General features: G+C 37.6%; 1 protein-coding gene across 3 annotated transcripts in view; it reads left to right on the top strand.

The window, feature by feature from the left end:
- SIRT1 (sirtuin 1) overlaps positions 1-20,803 on the top strand; it is a 46,443-nt gene that overhangs the window by 16,932 nt on the left and 8,708 nt on the right. Inside the window, exons 2-8 of one of the 3 annotated variants that reach the window (XM_042960114.1) lie at positions 2,891-3,390; positions 4,794-4,910; positions 8,041-8,282; positions 10,074-10,226; positions 17,404-17,551; positions 18,825-18,904; positions 19,992-20,178. In XM_042960114.1, coding sequence (XP_042816048.1) covers positions 2,973-3,390; positions 4,794-4,910; positions 8,041-8,282; positions 10,074-10,226; positions 17,404-17,551; positions 18,825-18,904; positions 19,992-20,178 — 1,345 coding nt within the window. In that variant the 5' untranslated portion in view covers positions 2,891-2,972. Of the gene's footprint in view, positions 1-2,890; positions 3,391-4,793; positions 4,911-8,040; positions 8,283-10,073; positions 10,227-16,755; positions 16,875-17,403; positions 17,552-18,824; positions 18,905-19,991; positions 20,179-20,803 lie in introns of those variants that run through there. The other 2 variants (XM_042960115.1, XM_015543620.2) reach the window with 2 other exon arrangements.

Below are 20,803 nucleotides of genomic sequence, written 5' to 3' on the forward strand. Positions count from 1 at the left end.
GCAAAAAAGTATGACAAATATATGGCAGACATGTATGTGTTTAAGTGCTTTCAGAGTTATTTCCTACATATGTAAGCAAATACATATATATGGTCTCCCTTCCACACTCCTCCTTCTATTTTTTCACAAATAGCATTATATTATACACACTGTTCTACATCGTACACTGTGCAGCTTAGAGATCATCCCATATGAAAACTTAAAGAGCTTCCTCATTTTAAAAAAAATGGCCTCCTAAAATGATAAATTCAAGTTAAAGTATACTAATGCTAAAAATATTTATAAGAAGGTGAAGGCCAGATTCAGGTAACATTTGAAAAACTGAATGCAAACTTGCAAACTTTAAGGACTATGACTTGAATTTCAGGCAAGTAGTTCTCAACTACTGGTAGGCCAGAAGTCTAGTTGAAAGGGTTTTGTTTTGTTTTTAATACCACTTGTGTCTCATTTATCCTACCTGTCATGTATGCTGCTTTCTGATTTTTCGGCATAGTGGCAACCATATTGATCACATAGCATTTCATAAATATCAGCAAGTGTCTTTGATGTACAATATACATAAATGAATGATTGAATTAATAGGTAATGGATGTCCATAAGCTTACAAATGCCTTTCTCACAAAAAGCTGACAATTTTCTCTCAAAACTTTTAATTTTTTTCATGTTTATCTATTTATTTTGAGAGTGAGAGAGGGAGAGCATGCACAGGGGAGGGTCAGAGAGAGGGAGAGAGAGAATTCCAAGCAGGCTCTACACTGTCAGTACAGAGCCAACACCAGGCTTGATCTCACAAACCGTGAGATCATGCATGACCTGAGCTGAAATCAAGAGTTGGACACTTAACCGACTGAGCCACCCAGGTGCCCCTCAATTTTTAAAAAAATGTTTTTTAATGTTTGTTCATTTTTTTTGAGAGAGAGAGACAGAGTGTGAGTGGGAACGGGGCAGAGAGAGAGGGAGATAGAGAATCTGAAGCAGGCTCCAGGCTCTGGGTTGTCAGCACAGAGCCTGATGTGGAGCTCAAACTCTTAAATTCAAGAAGCTCGAGATCATGACCTGAGCCAGTCAGATGCTTAACCAACTGAGCCACCCAGGTGCCCCTCAAATTTTTTAAAAAGATAAACTGTTTTCCTTATTTTGTAGGTGTTTTTGTTTTGTTTTTAAGTGATCTCTACACCCAACGTAGGGCTAGAACTCACATCCCTGAGATTAAGAGTCACATGCTCTACTGACTGAGCCAGCCAGGCACCCCAATCTTTCTCTCAATTTTGATGGGATACTGACTCTCAACATTTCATATACTACATCTCAGCAGTGTGGTTGAGAATCAATTTATGAACTATTTTGCAGGTTAAGATGGAGAAAGTAGGGAGAGAGCAGGACCAAGAATGTCAGCCAGGAAGGGTGAGGTGCCTATGTAGTTAGGAATTGGAGAGAGTGTAGGAGGGAAGGGAAGGACAACAGGATTTGGTCACCAATTGGTTAGAGGGCATCAGTCTAAAGGAACACATCAAATATGATTCCTAGGCTTTAAGGACAAAGAGATTACTTTCAGAAATGAAAAGTCAGTAGTTGTAGACAAAGTTTCTCAGTTTAATTTGAAGTGCAATGGCTTTTGGATTTAGATGGGGCCTTAGTGATACACTTACAACATTCTAATTTTTTTTTTTTAAGGTTGAAGAAACAACTTAGGTTGTTTGCCTAAATAATTGGCCCAGTATAGGTAGGCCCCCATGGTAAACTTCAGGTATGATTTACTATAAACTTGGAGCAGTCCTTTAAGCAGTTCTAATGCCATACTGCAGGGGCAGATGCCCTACCAACTATTGGCTCCAGATCTGCCATGTATTATAGGAGTCATTAGTTAAGGCTAGATATGGAGGGACAGGCTCCTGGAATTTCAGGGAAGGTGGAAAGTAGAGGGGCTTCTTGTATGCAAAGAGCTACATTATTTGTTTGTGTAAGGAACTAATATTTTTGAGCCACTAGGTACTCCTCACTTTACATCTATCTTGTTCAATTCTCATAATCCTGCGAATCAGAAATTACCATACTAAAGATGAGAATATTGCGTTTACAAAGGCTAAATTGCTGAAGCTAGTAGGCAAGAATCGCAAATTCCAACCCAAATTCAGAAGTGTATGCGGGCCCAACTCATGCTCATTCTGCTCTTTCAATACGGCCCACTGGGCTTAATACACTCAGAGAAGGTAATTCACACTTTTGGAGCCAAGCTGGGGTCAGAAAGCAGACATGCTAACCTCCAACCCCCCCACCCCAAGTCAGAGGTTTTTCATGGGGGACATATGCCTTTAAGTATTTGACAATCTACACCACCGTATACTCGCGATGAAGAGAAGGGGGGAAGCAGTCAGCTAAACATTCTGTGTTTAGGAAGAAAAAGGAGGTAAGAGCAGCTATCAGAAGGGTGTGAAGAAAGTGCGGAGTGAACTGCGTCTTTTTCCCTCTACTTAACGCTGGTTAAAGAGACTATCCAGTGTAATTCACGAAGCTAAGCCTTGGCCAGCTTCATTCCTTATCGCCTCTCAGGAACGAAGTTTTAAACCTTTAGCTTAAATATAGAAAGACTAAGGCAAACAAGGTGTGCACTTCAGACTTAAGTGGAAACGCACAGGGTGAACCAAAACTAGGGCCACCCTTGATGCAGTGATTTGAGGACAGTTTTGAAAATAAGTTGGGAAACGGGAGAGTTTGGCTGCGAGAAGCGCTTGCCGCAGAGGGGTGGGGCCGAGTTTCCTCCCAGCCCACGCCGCCTCCGCCCGCCACGTGACCCGCCGTGTTGTGGTCCGGCCCGCGTGGGTGGCGGGAGCGGCGGGAGGGCGGGGGCGAAGAGGGCCGGGTCACGTGACGGGGTTTAAATCTCCCGCAGCCCGAGCCGCGGGGGCGCCAGTGCCGCGAGTCGAGCGGGAGCAGAGGAGGCGAGGGAGGAGGGCCAGAGAGGCAGTTGGAAGATGGCGGACGAGGCGGCGCTCGCCCTTCAGCCCGGCGGCTCCCCCTCGGCGGTGGTGGCCGAGAGGGAGGCCGCGTCGCCGCCCGCCGGAGAGCCACTCCGCAAGAGGCCGCGGAGAGACTGTCCAGGCCTGGGGCGGAGCCCGGGCGAGCCCGGTGGGGCGGCCCCCGAGCGTGAAGTGCCGGCGGCGACCGGGGGCTGCCCCGCGGCGGCCGCGGCGCTGTGGCGGGAGGCGGCAGCGGCGGGCGAGGAGCGGGAGGCCCAGGCGGCGACGGCCGGAGAAGGAGACAATGGGCCGGGCCTACAGGGCCTAACCCGGGAGCCGCCGCCGGCCGACGACTTCGACGACGACGACGACGACGACGACGAGGGCGAAGAGGAGGAAGAGGCGGCGGCGGCGGCGGCGATTGGGTACCGAGGTGCGCAGGGCGCGGGCGGCTGGGACTGCGCATCCCCTCCTCCCTCTCTTGGGGCCCCTTCGGGTGTGGGGTGAGGAGGTTCTCTGGGGCGGGCCGGGGGCTCAGGGCTGGTTTTGCGGCGTCCCGCTCCCCATCGCGGGCCTCCTTAGCTGCGCGCCTTGGGGGCTGCTGGCCCGGCTGCGGGAGCGGCCCGAGTACTCCCCCCTCCTCTCCCTCTTTCCTTCCCTGCACGGCCCGCCTGGGCGGCCTTGCGCTTTGCGCAGCCGCCGGGCCGCCCAGCTCCCGCAGTTGGTTTTAAAGTAAGTTTCTCTATCCTCTTAACTCTTTTAGCATATTGCCTTTGTTAAACATCGTTCGCTTTTTCACACCCCTTCTCTCCACACTTAAATCTGCAACTTTTGTCTGTCCCTTGCATCGACCTTTTGCAGTTGTGTTTGCAAACTGACACACCTGTGCAGTTGGTAACTTTTTTTTTCCCTTGAAGGTTTTTATTTTTAAACTTGTTTTAAATTTTCAGGAGCAAAGCTTTTTTCTAAAGCCATAGCCTGCAAAATTTGAAAAGCAAAGGCTATTCTAAAGACATTACCATTCTGTGGTGCAATTAATGCTGGGTATGGAAGCATTATAGTACCTTGAGTACTTAACATAAATAGTACTTTTTTTCTGATTATGTGCTCATGTTTTTTAGAGTAGGTGTAATTGCGTGTGTGTGTGCGCGCGCGCGCGTATCTAACCCTGAAACACGAATTGACATTTTTCTGGCATGCTAAAGCAGATAGATGTGTTAGTTTTGTATGTCATGTCATCTTTGAGGGTTTCATTTTTTTGATCGGAGTTGTTTATGTCTTGGATGGATGTTTGTCTTTATCAATAAATCTTACCAGTGGACCATTTGGCCATACCTGAGCATTAAGGTCTGCATTAATAAAACGACCCCTGATTTCAGTAAATACAGTTTAATATGGGAAACTAATAATGATGCAAAGAAATCTTTGTATCTGGTATTATATAAGAGAAGGGAAAATTATTGTGATTATATTTGAATCACTTGTTAAATTTTTGACAAGTTTCATGCATTCCCATTATTTGTGATCAATCAATTCAGTCCAACTAGATTGCTACTTTTTGTGTTTTGATTAAGTATAATTAACTTATTTCTAGATTTTGATGAACTGAAAGTTGTAGATAATGGGCAGAATCCCTAAAGATGAAGACATACTGTTCCTGTGAATGGTGCAAGCTGACCCAGTAGGCATTTTTTTTTTTTTTTTACATAGTCAGTATGAATGAATGTTCAGTGGTTTATTCAGTGAAAATCTTTACATAATAACTGTTACAGATCTGCATACATTTTAGATTCAGATTGTTTCAGCAGCCTTGCGTTACTTTGGTTTCTTTTGCAGATAACCTTCTGTTTGGTGATGAAATAATCACCAATGGTTTTCATTCCTGTGAAAGTGATGAGGATGATAGAGCCTCACATGCAAGTTCTAGCGACTGGACTCCAAGGCCACGTATAGGTATGATTTCAGATCTTTAGTGAATAGTGTCTTTTTCTTTGTATATCTTTTTGTGCCAACTGAAAATATAGTTTTCTATACCCTTATAACCTAGTGATGAGGTTCTTAGGTGTTTTCTGAGATTTAGTATCAGCTTATGTTTTTAGGGAAAGTCTAGTGCTTTGTTTTTGTTTTTAAGCCTCTCAAGCCCATGGAAGCTGGCCTCTGGTGTTTTTCAATCAGGTCCTTCTCACACCTTCAATCCTTTTCACTTGTACCCCTCTGTGTGGAGTACTTTTTCTCCAGTTAGAGTATCTTGCTCTCCCTCAAGTCAAATCTGTCCTTTTTTTTTTTTTCTTCCCCCTCCTTAACACTTACCACTTCTTAACAAAGTCTGTATCTAACTTCTTTATTGTCTTAGTTGCTGTGCTAGAATATAAGCCCCATGGGGGCAGGGATTTTGACTGTTTGGTATAGTGTTTTGTCAGTGCCTAGCACACAGTTTGTGCTTAACAAATATTAAATATGTGGATGAAATGGGAAAGTAATCTGAAATAGAGAACACTATCAGATTTTTATACCAAAGTTATGAGCATCCTGAAAATCTTTCTCTTACTGTGCTCTCATTCTTTCAAAAGTGCCTTGTCTCTTTAAACTAGTGGTGATTAGTTCCTGTTTAGTGTCTGTAATGTTTACTCAAACTAGGAAACTGATGTAAGAAATTTCACAGTAAAAATTATGAATGGTCAAAATATCAATAATGTATGTATCATTTAAAAGATAGTAATTATATATAGATTTCCTGTGGGCTTTAGGGGCTGGTACCTTTACTTTATTGATTTTTAGAACTCTTTTGTACATAACTTCTGTTAATTACCGTGTATTTTTCTAGATCTTAGCTATAGAAATTTGATTTTGGTAGTTTTTTTTTCTTTTTTGTTCTTACTGCTTTTATTCAGTTTTATCATGGAGGTTCTGGCTACTACAATAGACAAAAATAAAAGGAATCTACATTAGGAAGGCAGTTGGAAACCTGTTATTATTTGCAGAAGACATCATATTATCTAAGTAGAAATTTTATGGAAACGTCAAAAACTACTAGAGTTAAATGATTAGAAGAAAGTTGTAGGATATGTCATCATTATTAAAACTCAACTGTATCCCTATATATTAGCAACAGACAATCAGAATTTGAAACTTAGACCTTGATATCATTTGTTGGGGCGCCTGGGTGGCTCAGTCATTTGGGCTTCCACCTTCAGCTAAGGTCATGATCTCATGGTTCGTGGATTCTTTAGTTCCAGGTTCTTGCAGACCCTGCCTCAGATCCACTGTCTCCCTCTCTCTTGGCCCCTCCCCCACCACCTGCTGTCCCTCTCTCTCGAAAACAAAACATTAAAAAAAAAAAAAGTGGATATAATTTGTAATAGCATTAAAAATTGGTAGTTAATTAACTCCTAAAATACATACTTAGTATTTTATAGTTCAAGGGGATAACCTAACTCTTTTCTATTTATTCATAACTTAACATTTATCTTTCCTTTGGTTTTCATCAAATGATGGTGTTCAAAATGATTAAAAAGCATGAAAGAAATTGCAGAAGTAGAAACAATTGCTTTGGAAACTTATAAAGTTACTTAGAACATGAAATTTGGCATGCAGCTCTGGGTGTGCATTCTGGCTTTGCAACTTACTAAGTGGGTAATTTTGGGCAAACTATTTTACCTCTCACAGTGTTTGTTTTCTTTTTTTATTTTTAAATTTAAATTATTTTAAAAATTTATATCCAAGGTAGCATATAATGCAACAATGATTTCAGGAATAGATTCCTTAATGCTCCTTACCTATTTAACCCATCCCCCCCCTTCCTACAACCCCTCTGGTAACCCTCTGTCTGTTCTCCATATTTAAGAGTCTCATGTTTTGTCCCCTTCCCTGTTTTTATATTATTTTGCTTCCCTTCCCTTATGGTCATCTGTTTTGTATCTCAAAGTCCTCATGTGAGTGAAGTCATATGATATTTGTCTTTTTCTGAGTGACTAATTTAACTTAGCATAATGTCCTCTAGTTTCATTCACGTAGTTAAGAATGGCAAGATTTCATTCTTTTTGATTGCCAAGTAATACTCCATTGTGTATATATACCACATCTTTATCCATTCATCCATCCATGGACATTTGGGCTCTTTCCATACTTTGGCTATTGTTGATAGTGCTGCTATAAACATGGGGGTGCATGTGTCTCTTAGAAACAGCATACCTGTATCCCTTGGATAAATACCTAAATACCATTGCAGTTGTGATTTGTATTTCCCTGATGATGAGTGATGTTGAGCATTTTTTCATGTGTCGGTTGGCCATCTGAATATCTTTGGAGAAGTGTCTGTTCATGTCTTTTGCCCATTTCTTCACTGGATTATTTGTTGTTGGGTGTTGAGTTTGATAAGTTCTTCATAAATTTTGGACACTAACCCTTTGTCTGATATGTTGTTTGCAAATATCTTTTCCCATTCTGTCTGTTGCCTCTTAGTTTTGCTGATTGTTTCCTTCGCTGTGCAGAAGCTTTTTATTTTGATGAGGTCCCAATAGTTCATTTTTGCTTTTGTTTCCCTTGCCTTCAGAGACGTGTTGAGTAAGAAGTTGCTGTGGCCCAGCTCAAAGAGGTTTCTGCCTCAGTGTTTGTTTTCTTATCTGTTAAACCTCTTTCAGGGAAGATTTATGTGAATTAATAACTGACTGTTCTGACATTAAATACATATTCAGTAAATGAAGGTGATTATTATCAGCAGTTGAATAATTAATGTTGGTAGTCTTTTGATCCAGATCAAATTAACGTAGTAAATTTTTTTTTTTAAGTCTAACATGACAAATATTTTTTTGAAAGAAAAAGTACTAAATGATCTGAAGAGTGAATTTTGGTTTTATTCTTAGAAACAGGAGAGATGAGGCTGGATTCAGGAACTCCAGGGGCAGGCCCAACTCTGGATTTGATCTCCCTGAGCACTAGCTCTAAAGAATGAAATACCTTTATATTGCATTTTCTGACTTTGCAAAAAAAACTTCAAAGTTTGATAATTCATTACTTGAAAATAAATGAGATTTTGAATTACTTGGAAGTGGATTAGATCTAATTCTTTTTTCTCTTGATACAGGTCCATATACTTTTGTTCAGCAGCATCTCATGATTGGCACAGATCCTCGAACAATTCTTAAAGATTTATTACCAGAAACAATTCCTCCACCTGAATTGGATGATATGACACTGTGGCAGATTGTTATTAATATCCTTTCAGAACCACCAAAAAGGAAAAAAAGAAAAGATATTAATACAATTGAAGATGCTGTGAAATTATTACAAGAGTGCAAAAAAATAATAGTTCTAACTGGAGCTGGGGTATGTAAGATGTATATAACATTGGTTAAAGGGGGAGGTGGTGTATGATACTTCTTAATTAAGTCTTTTCTAATTAAGAAACATTTTTCTTGTGTAGAAGAATTTATCCTGACATGATAATGGGCATTTGTGTTTGAAAACTACTAAAAAGGTGCAGTAGCAGTTGTTAAATTGGTTTAGTTCTTTAAAAACCTCTCTAACAACCTTAAATAAGATTTGTTTCTGTTTGTTAACCTCGTAACTAAGCGGAGTTAAGGCAACATTTTTCCTTACATTATACTACAGCTCCTAAAGGAGATGCAGGGAAGTCTATTTGCATAAAATGTGTCAGAGTTTGATGGAAAAATTGGGTATTTGTTCCATCTTTATGGGGAAACTGGGAACCTAATTGGTATTCACAAGTAAAATTACAGTGTTGGGAAGGCAACAGGTTCCTACCTCCCTTCCATTTTAGTTTAAGGTGATGTGATTGTGGTGGCTTGGCATTTTTCATTTGCCCTACTTTGGGTTCACACTTAACTAGCTACCTAAGGCTCTTATTGTGTGTTGAATACAGAATATGTTACAAATAGTGACCTAGGGCAACTGTTGGAGTAAAATTCAGTCCTGCTTTTTGCCATTTTGAGTTAAGGCAGAGTGCTAGTTAATCATAAATGATTATCAAGTATCGTTTTGCTTTGTTCCCAGATGTGATTTAGACTAGTTAGTTTTACTTTGAGGTCAAAATGGAGTCAACTCTGATAAAATTGTGAAACAAGAAGTTAACTTCTGAAATCCTTGTTTGAAGTGTCCGTTAAGAATTAAAATACTGAAGGGGCGCCTGTGTAGCTCAGTCAGTTTAAGTGTCCACTTCGGTTCGGGTCACGGTCTTGCGGTTTGTGAGTTGGAGCCTGCTTCAGATTCTGTGTCTCCCTCTCTCTCTCTCTCTGCCCCTCTCTCTCTCTCTGCCCCTTTCCCGTTTGTGCTCTGTCTCTCTCAAAAATAAACAAACATTTGGGGAGGGGCAGAGAGAAAGAGAGAATCTCAAGCAGGCTTCACACTAAGTGAGTAGCCTGACATGGGGCTTGATCCCATGACCCTAGAATCAGGACCTGTGCTGAAATCAAGAGTTGGATGCTCAACTGAACTATCCAGGTTCCCCTATGATAAGAGTTTTTAAAGAAAATACAGTAATTTAATATTCTTGAAGTAGAACCCTGACCAGATGACAGTTTTTTGGTTTTTGTTTTTGGAAATACTTGACTGTGATAGAAAATCTTGCCTGCTTTCTAGTTAAAATAATTTGAAATGGTTTACTCTGTTCTCAAATTGCAGTTGCTTTAATTTGTTGGTTAAATGCTTAAAGGTTTGAAATTAGCCTGAAAAGAAAAATAGCCTGACTTAAAATTCCTTACTCCACTGTGAATGGAAAATGTGGTGGATTTTCATTATACTGGTTGTTTTGTTTTTATTTGAATTTGAAATTAGAGTAGGACAGTATTTTTGTTCCCCAAAACAAATTTTTTTTAATGTTGTAGAGAGAGAGTGTGTGGAGGGCAGGGGCAGAGGGAGAGAGAGAGAGAGAGCATGGAGCCCAGTGCAGGGCTCAATCCCAAGACCCTGGGATCATGACCTGAGCCAAAAACAAGTCGCATGCTTAACTGACTGAGCCACCCAGGCACCCCTCCCCCAAAATAAATTTTAAAGTAAAATATTTTTCAGTTCTTCCCTACTTATGTGATGAAAGAATTAGTAATTATAAATATAGAGGTAAAAGATTTAATTGTACAAATTATGCCATGCATATTTCAGGTTTCTGTTTCTTGTGGAATACCTGACTTCAGGTCAAGAGATGGTATTTATGCTCGCCTTGCAATAGACTTCCCAGACCTTCCAGACCCTCAAGCAATGTTTGATATTGAATATTTCAGAAAAGATCCAAGACCTTTCTTCAAGTTTGCAAAGGTACTATGAAGTCTTCTAGCTGTTCTTTGGTCTTTTTTTGTGAAAACAGATTTTATTCACATTTAGTGTTCTTAAGTTTATCATTCATTGTCTGCTATTTGGGCACTAGGACTGTGGTAGGATAAGATCACTGAAATAAAGTTATTTCAGTCAGAATTTCCTTCTTCCCAGAACGGGCTATCATTTAATTTTCATTTTAGGACTGGGCTTATGTTTAAAGAAGAAATTATTTCATATTTTTCAAATCTGCACTTTAGTAATGGCCTTTACATTACTCAGACTGTTTTAGAGTTAGTAAACCATATGAAAGTAACATCACTGTTTTGATTTTTAATATTTTTTATGGGTCATAAGCATTGTAATCTCTGTTTAGGTGTGTTTTATAGTAGTCAGGTTTTAACACATGAGGATTTGCCTAAAAAAATTGTGATTAGGGGTGAAGATTCTTAGGTTGCATTTTAGTCATTTGCTTTATTTTGCTCTAGAGTCTCTAGGGCTGCAATGTCTAGTTGAGAAGCCACTAGCCACAAATGGCTCTTGGTACTTAAGTGTATTGAAATGTGATGTAAGTGTGGAAGACATACCAGATTTTGGAAACGTAGTATGGAAAAAATAGAAAATATATCATAACAAATATTATGTGTGGAAGTAATCTTTTGATATATTGTGTCAAAAATTATAATTTCATGCTTTTTAATGTGATTACTAGAAAATTTTGAATTGTGTACATGGCTCACATATTTCTGTTGGGCAGTCCTCTTGTAGAGTATAAAGTTTGATAATTACATTATACCATGCCCAGGAGATTTGAGTCATTAAAAAACTTTTATTTTTTTATTCTATAGTCTTATGGAAAGAAATTGTAAAATTGTTAATCGCTAAACTTCATATTTGGTTAGGGTCTTCTGTATTATTGACTAGTTTTTCATAAATCTAGAAGTTAAAGGAACCTGTAGTTTAATTAAAGAGTGCTACTTTCAAACCATATGGTCTATTTATTATAACTTGGAAAAGCTCTCATGTTCCAGTGCTAGTAGTACTACTGCATGATTTTGAAGAACAATGAAATATCACTTAATTATAGGTTTCTTGAATTGGACCTAGGACACTCACGTTCTAATAGCTCTAGTTGGCAGAAATCAACACTTAGAGGGCCAGCAAGTAACTAGAAATTACTTTGATCTTATATTTGATGATAAAAGTTGATTCACTACTGCATTTATATAATGTTCACTAGACTTTAGCTTTAAATTCTATTCTGAGAGAAAACATGTTGCCCAAACTAACTGGTCAGCTTTTTTCCCTATCTTAAGTATATATTAAGTTGCCTAGTAAAGTAGTAACCTGACACATGGAAAATGTGGTAACTGAGAATAGAAATAGCAAGGGTAAGAAACCTTTGTTGTCTCATATACAGACTGGGTACTCAGTTGTAGCTTAAATTAGCTTTGATATATAAGAATCTGTAGAAATAATTAAGAATTACTCTGATAAAGATACATGGTAGGGACTTTCAAAAATACACTTAATAGAAATTTAGACCATGCATAAGAGAAAATAAGTGAGTTACAGTAAAAATGGCACACTGTTAATGTGTTATAATGTTTCTGTGTACATCTTTTGTGCCACCTGGGAGAAAGGTGTGGAGAGGCAGCATTTTTCACTTCTATAAAAGTTTTGAGAATTTGTGTGTATTAGTTAATACAGTGGAAAAAAAGCAATTGATGTAATGGTAAAAGACTGAGTTAATTTGGGTCTAAAAAATGAATAGGAAAAAGCTTAAGGGGAAATAAGTAGGGACAAAGAATGAAAAACATAAAAATGTGGGTGGGGAGGGTATGTAAATATTGCACAGTATTTTACTAGATTCTTAAAATACTACATAAATACTCTTAACATAAAATTGTTTACCAGTTTTTCTAACTTGGCAGAAAGTTCATAAAATCAGCTTATGATTTTTGTCAGTTATGAGAAAGTGAATTTAATATGAAGCCATGAAGAGAGGAAATATTACTGGTGAAATTTAGACATTTTGGAAGGAAAGAATTTCTACACATGTATGGAGGCATTGGTTGTATATAATTATTGAGAAGAAACATAGATTTCTTTTAGACAAGAAATTCCAAGTAAAAGAGAAGTGTGTTAAAGAGGTTACTGGCCCATTAGAGCAGTTTCTTAACTTATTGACATTTTGGGGTGGGTAATTCTTTGCTGTCAGCTTTCCTATGTATTGTAGGATATGGAGCATCATTCCTGGCCTCCTCCCACTAAATGCTATTAATAACACTCTCACTCCCAGTCTTGACAATCAAATGCCTCCAGACATTGCCAAATACCCCCTGTATAATTGCTCTGTGTTTGAGCACAGCTGTATTACAGTGTGTCTGTCTACCTGTGGTTATCTCTTTGAATTCTTGTATATAGGAATAATTAAGCCCAACGTTAAAGCTGTATAGCTATGTTCTGAACCATTACCCTCCTGCATAGTAAGGGTTTGGAATGATAATGAGTTGTCAAGGTTCTCAGGAGTCTAAAATAATTCACTGGTATGGTCAAAATGAATGGTTATATTAAGATTTAAGGTGAAACTGAGGATATGTAAATAACTTTTTGTTGCTAAAAAGGACTGTGTTCAGAGAGTATAGATGCTATCCTATATTGAATTCAGTGAATATTCTTTACCCTAAAGCACTTACAAATCAAGAAAAAGTAGAGAAATATGAACTGAATTTTTATGAACTTAATTCCAAACTTGTGTCTTTATATTTATTCAATAAATTATCACTTTATTGATAATGTGCAAACATAAGAGATTCTGTAGTTATAAAGTTAAGGAATCTTAAAACTAGCTCATTATCTAAAAATAATAAAATGCAACCCCCCCAAAAAAAAGCCACAGCCCCATTTATCTGAAGACAATTTTAATACCTATGTGTATGTGGGTTGCCTGTGTATAAATGTAAATATAGTTTTATAGCTGAAATATATATTATATTTTTATTATAAAAATGGGTTATTTTATCCTTATATTTTCTATTTAATAAACTTTTTATCTATTAAACTGATATAATGGTCATAACGTTCATCAAGTGATGTACTGTAATTCCACAAGAGTACATTTTGAATCCTTCCTGCTTACTTTTGTTGTAAACAGTGTTGCTCTGATTGCCCTTTTTGGTATGTTTCCAATGTTCTTAAGGATAAATTCCCGAACGTGAAATTGCTAAGGGTCTTGATATGTTTTGTCTCACTGCTACCTGGAAAGGTGGAATAAGATACACTCCTATCAGAAGGGTATTAGAAGGCTGATTTAGGGGGCACCTGGGTGGCTCAGTCGGTTAAACATCCGACCTTGGCTCAGGTCGTGATCTCACATTTTATGAGTTCAAGCCCTGCATCAGGCCCTGTGCTGACAGCTCAGAGCCTAGAACCTGCTTCAGATTCTGTGTCTCATTCTCTCTCTGCCCCTCCCCCACTTATGCTCTGTCTCTCAAAAATAAATAAATGTAAAAAAAAATTTTTTTTTAAATAAAAAATAAAAAGGCTGATTTAAGCATGCCCCTGCTCCCTACCCACCCAAAAATCCTCCACGATACTTCATTAGCATTAAAATACTTTTCAAAAAGTGTGTGTGGGGGTGTGGGTTTGTTGTATTTAGGGTTTAAAAATTGCTTCTAACAGTAAAACACATATTTTAGTTGGCTTCCCCCTTCAGTCCTCTCTACCTCTCGTTCTTCAAAGGTTACTACCATCATAAGATGTATTCTTGGGTATCTTTCTAGGAAGAAGAATGAGTAAACTTGTTTTTATATATAGGAGAAGGGCATTATTGTAATTTTCCAACATTTTAAAAATAATTACCAACAGTCATGCACCCTTTTCTCTACCTTGCTTTTGTTTGTACTACTTAATATTGGAAATAGTTTCACAAAGGCACTTAACAGATATACCTCATTTTTAAGAAAAGTCTGCATAGTATTAATAGTTGTACCACAATATATTTAATTAGTTCTATTAGTCGTTATCTAGAGTTGTTTTTAAGGCATTTTAAACTATCTAATAGATAAAAATTAGCATCTTCTTATATTAATGTTTTGTTTTTGTTTATTAGTGTGGATAAATACTTTTTTTTAATTTTTTTTCATGTTCATTTATTTTTGAGAGAAAGCATGAGTGGGGGAGAGGTAGAGAGAGAGGGAGACACAGAATCTGAAGCAGGCTCCAGGCTCTGAGTTGTCAGCACAGAGCCTGATGTGGGGCTCGAACTCAAAAACTGTGAGATCATGGCCTGGGCAGAAGTTGGAAGCTTAACTAATTGAGCCACCCAGGCGCCCCTGGATGAATGCTTTTCACTACTGACCACGTGTATATCTTTGAATTGCCTGTTTGTTCTTAGCTGTTTTTTCCGATTGGGCTGCTTTTCTGCACTGGTTTGTGGAGAGATCATGGATTCTTGAAGAGTGTTTTTAAGTTAGAAGGTGATTGGAATTCCAGCTTGCTGTAATCCCAAAGTTGTGCAAAATGAAGTGTGTTTTTTTAATGTTTTTTTTATTTTTGAGAGAGTGGGGGAGGGGCAGAGAGGGAGACAGAGGGTCTGAAGCTGGCTCTGTGCTGACAGCAGCGAGCGCAATGTGGGGCTCAAATTCACGAATTGTGAGACCATGACCTGAACCGAAGTCAGATGCTCAACTGACTGAGCTGCCCAGGCGCCCCGAAGTATATATACTTTCTAGGTTTATTTTTGAGACAGAGAGGGAGTGCATACACGCAGGGGAGGGGCAGAGAGAGAGGGAGAGACAGAATCCCAAGTAAGCTTGGCACTGTCAGCCCAGAGCCCAATGTAGGGCTCAAACTAATGAACTGTTAGATCATGACCTGAGCAGAAATCAAGAGTTGGACGCCTGACTGAGCCAACCAGGCACCCCAAATTGTATTTACTATTCTTACTAGACTAGCTTGGAATACCTAATAGCAGTGGTGCATATTAGCTTAAAAGAAGTAGGAAACGTGATGTCAAGAGATTGAAAATTAAAAAGGCAGTATGCATTATTGGTTAAGAGCCACACTTAGGTGTCAAAATTGGGTTTGAATGATAGCTCTGCTACGTACTGCCTCTTGTGACATTTGGCAAGTTATTTCTGTGCTTTAGATTTTTCATATGCAAAATGGGGATGTATATGTCTACAGTAGAGTCCACAAACCTATTCAGTATATGGCTGAGTAGTAAATGTGATTTTCTTTGTGGATGATACAGGAATGCTGTCATTTTTGGTTACCTTTCCAACCCATTAAAATGTAAAAACCCAGTTTTCAGCCTGGTCTGCAGCATTATAATAAATAGTGTGGAGCCTGCTTTAAAAAATAGAGGGAATAGGGGATGATAAGGCACAGGAAAGGTCAATCCAGGAAGGTCGAGTCTTAGTACTCTTGTTCCCCAGCATGTGCTGGAGGTAGTCATTTGTTTATATCATGAGTTTGGCATGCTGTTCTCACTGTCATTATTTTAGAGCCTATTTTGTTTGTAGCCTAGCATATTGTAGTATTTGTTGTAAAAACTTTTTTTTTTGTACAAATACTTTTAACAGCCATTTCCAGAGAGAGCTTAGTAAGCCACTATGATGTTTAATCCTTTAAATGTACTAAAACAAGGCATCATGGGGAGAAAACAGTGGTTAGTATAGCACAGTCCAGTGGTTCAAAGCATAATGTAGCTTTCGATTTTCTATGAAACATGGCTTTAATAAGCCCTTCACTTGATACTTCTTTCTATATGCATTGTCTGTTTCTTACATTGAAAAATTGTCCCTGAAATTCATGAGAAAATTTTGAATGCGAGGCAAAGTTTTTGGATTTTGTATAGTATTTTCAGTTGCTTATGGACATGTACATGGTAGTTTTTGTAATGAGATTTGCTTATTATTTTTATGTAAAAGGTATCCCTGTAGATGTTTTATTTGAAATGTTAAGTAGATTAACATTTAAAAAGTTCTTAAACTTTTGTATAATGTCAGAAGTTGAAAGTTTCCCCACCTCTATTTATAGCTTGTTTGTATTTTTCTTGATGTTTATATGAGCATATACATGTGCATATAAATACCGTTTTTGCTTAATAACAAAACAACAAAAACAAAACTATACACACTGGTGACTAACTTGCTTTTTTTCACATGTCATAGGACCATTTTCCAGGTCAGTACATCTAGACCTCTCACATTCATTTTAATGGCTGCATACTCCACTATTATGGATGTACTATATTTCTACAACCGGTCCCCTATTGACGGACATACGGTTGTGTCTGATTTTTTGCTAGCATTGTAATACGTTGGAGGCTGTAATGAATGGTAAGGAAGTAGGTAGCATTACTACTTTAAAGAAAAAAGTAGAGAAGAAACTTCCTTTGCCATAGTCACTTACTAAATGAAATTTAATAGAAACACTGTCAAAAGTTGAGAGGACCAAAATTGATACTTTTTCTCTGATCTTTTTGCCATGTGTATATCTGAATTCTTTGTTTTTAAAGAAGAAACAGCATTGAAGCATTATTTGGGGGGAAAAACACACACACAAAATCCAGCAACTCAGCATTCATGAGCAACTCTATACTATACCAGTATGTGCCTGTGCAGTGGAAGGAAAACAATTTTGGTAAGGAATTAAAACTTTAGCTTTAAACTTCCAACAGGTTGATATTTATAATGAATGATGAATAAACAACTTTTAATATTGTGTTGACAGTGCCTTTTTTAGTTTTTAAAAGAAGTCACCATACCTTTGATAACTTTAATTTCAACTTAAACTTTTCTTTTTCCTTAAAAAGAGGAAACAACAAAAAACAAACCTGAATTTGCAGCCAACAAAATTTAGATATATTCTCAGGTGTATATTTCTTCTTTTATTAAAATATCTATTAACATTTATTAGAGATGCTTATGGTTGACTTTTTCCTTCAAGGGGCCAAGTTCACTAATTGCTGAGTTTTATACATATTACAGCAGCAATCCTTTTATAGGTGTGTGTAGCAACCATCTAGATGCTTTGAGATGCTCATGTACTGTTTTTTAATTTATTTATACATGGGGGCTATCATGGTAGTTTTTGGTTAAACCTAAATGTGACATGTGTGTTATACTTATTTCTTTAATGTAATATTTTTTCTACCTTTTGCATTATGTAGGAAATATATCCTGGACAGTTCCAACCATCTCTCTGTCACAAATTCATAGCCTTGTCAGATAAGGAAGGAAAACTGCTTCGGAACTATACTCAGAACATAGATACACTGGAACAGGTTGCAGGAATCCAAAGGATAATTCAGTGTCATGGTTCGTAAACTTCAGAATTGCTTTCTGTTATTTAGTTAGTCTTAGAGGAAAAAATAGGATTAGAAAGTAGGCTACCATCCAGGAATGGAGATTTATTTAGTCATGTTAACTGATCAATAGTAGATAAATTTTAAAAAGTAGAATGCAAAAAAGTGAAACCAGAAGTATTGGCCTTGATACTTAATTGTACAAAATACCAGATCAGTGTTCTATTGTGTTTCAAAAGGAGTAGCCGTTGTATTCCATTAAATTCTTCTAAATAACCATTTTTGGTTACAAAGTAATACTAGCTATGTAAGGAAAATATGACATCTTTAGGGTATGAAACTATAGGAACAGGGTAGTTAAGCTGTATAGAATTTTGAAATTTAGAAGACTTTTAAAACAAGTAGGAACAGACCATTTTCTTACAAATCTAAACTTTTTGTTTTTTTAAATGTGTTTATTCTGAGAGAGAGGGAGAGAGAAAATCCCAAGCAGGCCCTGCACTGCCGGGGCAGAGCCCAACCTGGGGCAGAGCCCAACCTGGGGCGCAGTCCCATGAATCAGATCATGACCTGAGCCGAAATCCAAGAGTCAGACATGGGGCGCCTGGGTGACTCCGTCAGTCCGACTCTTGATTTCCGCTCAGGTCATGATCTTGCAGTTTGTGAGTTTGAGCCCTGCATCTGGCTCAGTGCTGACAGCTCGGATCCTGGAGTCTGCTTCAGATTCTGTGTCTCACTCTCTCTCTGCCCCTCCCCTGCTCATGCTCTGCCTCTCTCTGTCTCAAAAATAAATAAAACATTAAAAAAAAAAAAAAAAAAAAAGGTCAGACGTGTAACTTACTGAGCCACCCAGGTGCCCCTGAACTGTTTTTAATGTACAGCTATTCGGCTAAGGTCACATAATTGTCATCTTTCAATTGTCATCTTTCAATTCTGCAGAGTTTTAGTTCTGGGGGAGTTGGTTTATTTTATTAAAAAGAACAACTTTGGGGTGCTTGCCTGGCTCAGTAGAATGTGTAACTCTTGATCTTGGGGTTCTGAGTTTGAGCCCCATGTTGTGGCTAGAATTCACTTAAAACAACAAAAAAAAGAATAGCTTTAGGAAGTGTCACTATATCAACATCTCGATAATTGAGGATTGGATTCTGTCTGTATTTAATATATAAGTATTTTAATTATCCCTGAGATTCCCCTGTGGAGTCTTAATTCTCTTTTATACCTTTGTGGTATGTTTTAAGAAATGGAAATATTCCTTTAATAAAGCATGTGTGTATTGGTTGTTTTAGGTTCCTTTGCAACAGCCTCTTGCTTGATTTGTAAATACAAAGTAGACTGTGAAGCTGTACGAGGAGATATTTTTAATCAGGTAATTCATCACCTATACTTGAGGAATTGTGCTTGTTTTTGATCTGTTTCTTCTTTTGCCTCCAAATTCTTTTTTTTCTGAAAGTATCTGGGACAGAAAGATCCAGAAAGAGTGTTAACCACTGGGAATTCTGATGTGGAAATATACAAGAAACTTTTAGTCCCTTAAGTTGGAAACATTGCTCTATAATGTCTCTAAAATGATGAAATAGGCTCCTTAATATCTAAGTTAAAATAAAATATCTAAGTTAAAATAAAAATGCAAATCGTAAGTGGAGTCTTGCTCTATTAGAGTTTATCCTTACTCTTCCTTTTTAAAAGTGCCTGTTGGATTTTGAATTTTAAATTCTTGGTAATTCTTTAAAACATTAAAAAATTTATTGTAAAAGATGTTTCATGTATGATCACTGCCCAAAAAAATGCAAGAAAATAATGGCAGAGAATAAAAACCATCCAGATATAAATTCTGTGTACTTAGCTGCATATATAGTTAATCATACATAGTGAGGGTATCATGTTATAATGTTATAATGGAATCATTTCTTACATTTTTTAAAGGATTAAGTTGTGTGTGTGTACATATATACAGATGCTGGTTTCTCTTAATCTGCAGTGGACTCTTAAATATCAAATGTAGGTCCACATGGATACTATAATACCTACATACACCAATAACAACACCATCTTATTTCACTGTATGTTAATAAAGTAATCGACAGTTGACATTGCCATTGAGGTTGTATCCAGTTTTCCCTACTATTTATCCACGGCTTTTCTGTTTTATTTGATTATTTTTTTTTTCCCTCAGGACTTCTAGCATGTAGCTCTTTCCACAGGTTTCTATACTTCAGTTTGAAATTTTTTTTTTTTTATGTGGGAATTCTAATTCTTTTTTTTTTTTTTAATTAAATTTGCTTTTAATTTTAATTCTGGTATAGTTAACATGTAGTGTTCTGTTAGTTTCAGGTGTACAACATAGTGATTCAACTTATCATTTTGAAATGCATTCTTAGTGTGTAAATGTTGACTATTTCTAACTTCAGCTTTCTTTTTTCCTCCCTATCTTAACCAAAATTTGGAACATGTAGGTGGTTCCTCGTTGTCCTAGGTGCCCAGCTGATGAACCACTTGCTATCATGAAACCAGAGATTGTCTTTTTTGGTGAAAATTTACCAGAGCAGTTTCATAGAGCCATGAAGTATGACAAAGATGAAGTTGATCTCCTTATTGTTATTGGGTCTTCCCTGAAAGTAAGACCAGTAGCACTAATTCCAAGTAAGTTGGTGATGATTTTTAGAGAATACTTCTATATATATTGCCATGGTTTGTGGGGTCTGTACATTGGATCCCAATGATCTTACTCTCTTCCTGGCTAAAGAGTGGTAGAGAGCCAGTTTTATTTTTTAGGTGACATTTTTGTTCACAAAGATTGGTTAATCTGATGCTTTGGTGCAGGGGTTGGGTGGAAGAGTTGTCAAAACAGAAGTAATGTCAAATTCCAACCAGGGAAACAGTTCAACTTTTCAGTGGAATGTGTTCTTAATATGACAAGAGTTAGCTTCAGCTGATTTACATATGTTCAGGAAACGTGTGATCTTAATCTGTGTGTTTTTAGTCTTAATTTGATTATAGTTGTCCATCTTTCAAATTTAGTTGATTTCAGGTACAGTAAGTTCAAATGTATATATAGCTAGATACAAGTGTAATATACTCACATTAGAGAATTTATTATGATTGGTCTGTTTTTATAAGAATAAGAGTCATGCCTTAGGATTACTATCCTGTGTGGATCAGCTTTGCCCATAAGGGTGTTTGTGTGTATGAAAATGCTCAAATATAATTTAAGTCCCTTTAACCCTCAGGAGTATTTAACATGTGCTCTCATACTATCTCTTTCCTC

This window comes from Panthera tigris, chromosome D2, assembly GCF_018350195.1.
Source record: "Panthera tigris isolate Pti1 chromosome D2, P.tigris_Pti1_mat1.1, whole genome shotgun sequence".
Classification (NCBI taxonomy): Eukaryota; Metazoa; Chordata; class Mammalia; order Carnivora; family Felidae; genus Panthera; species Panthera tigris.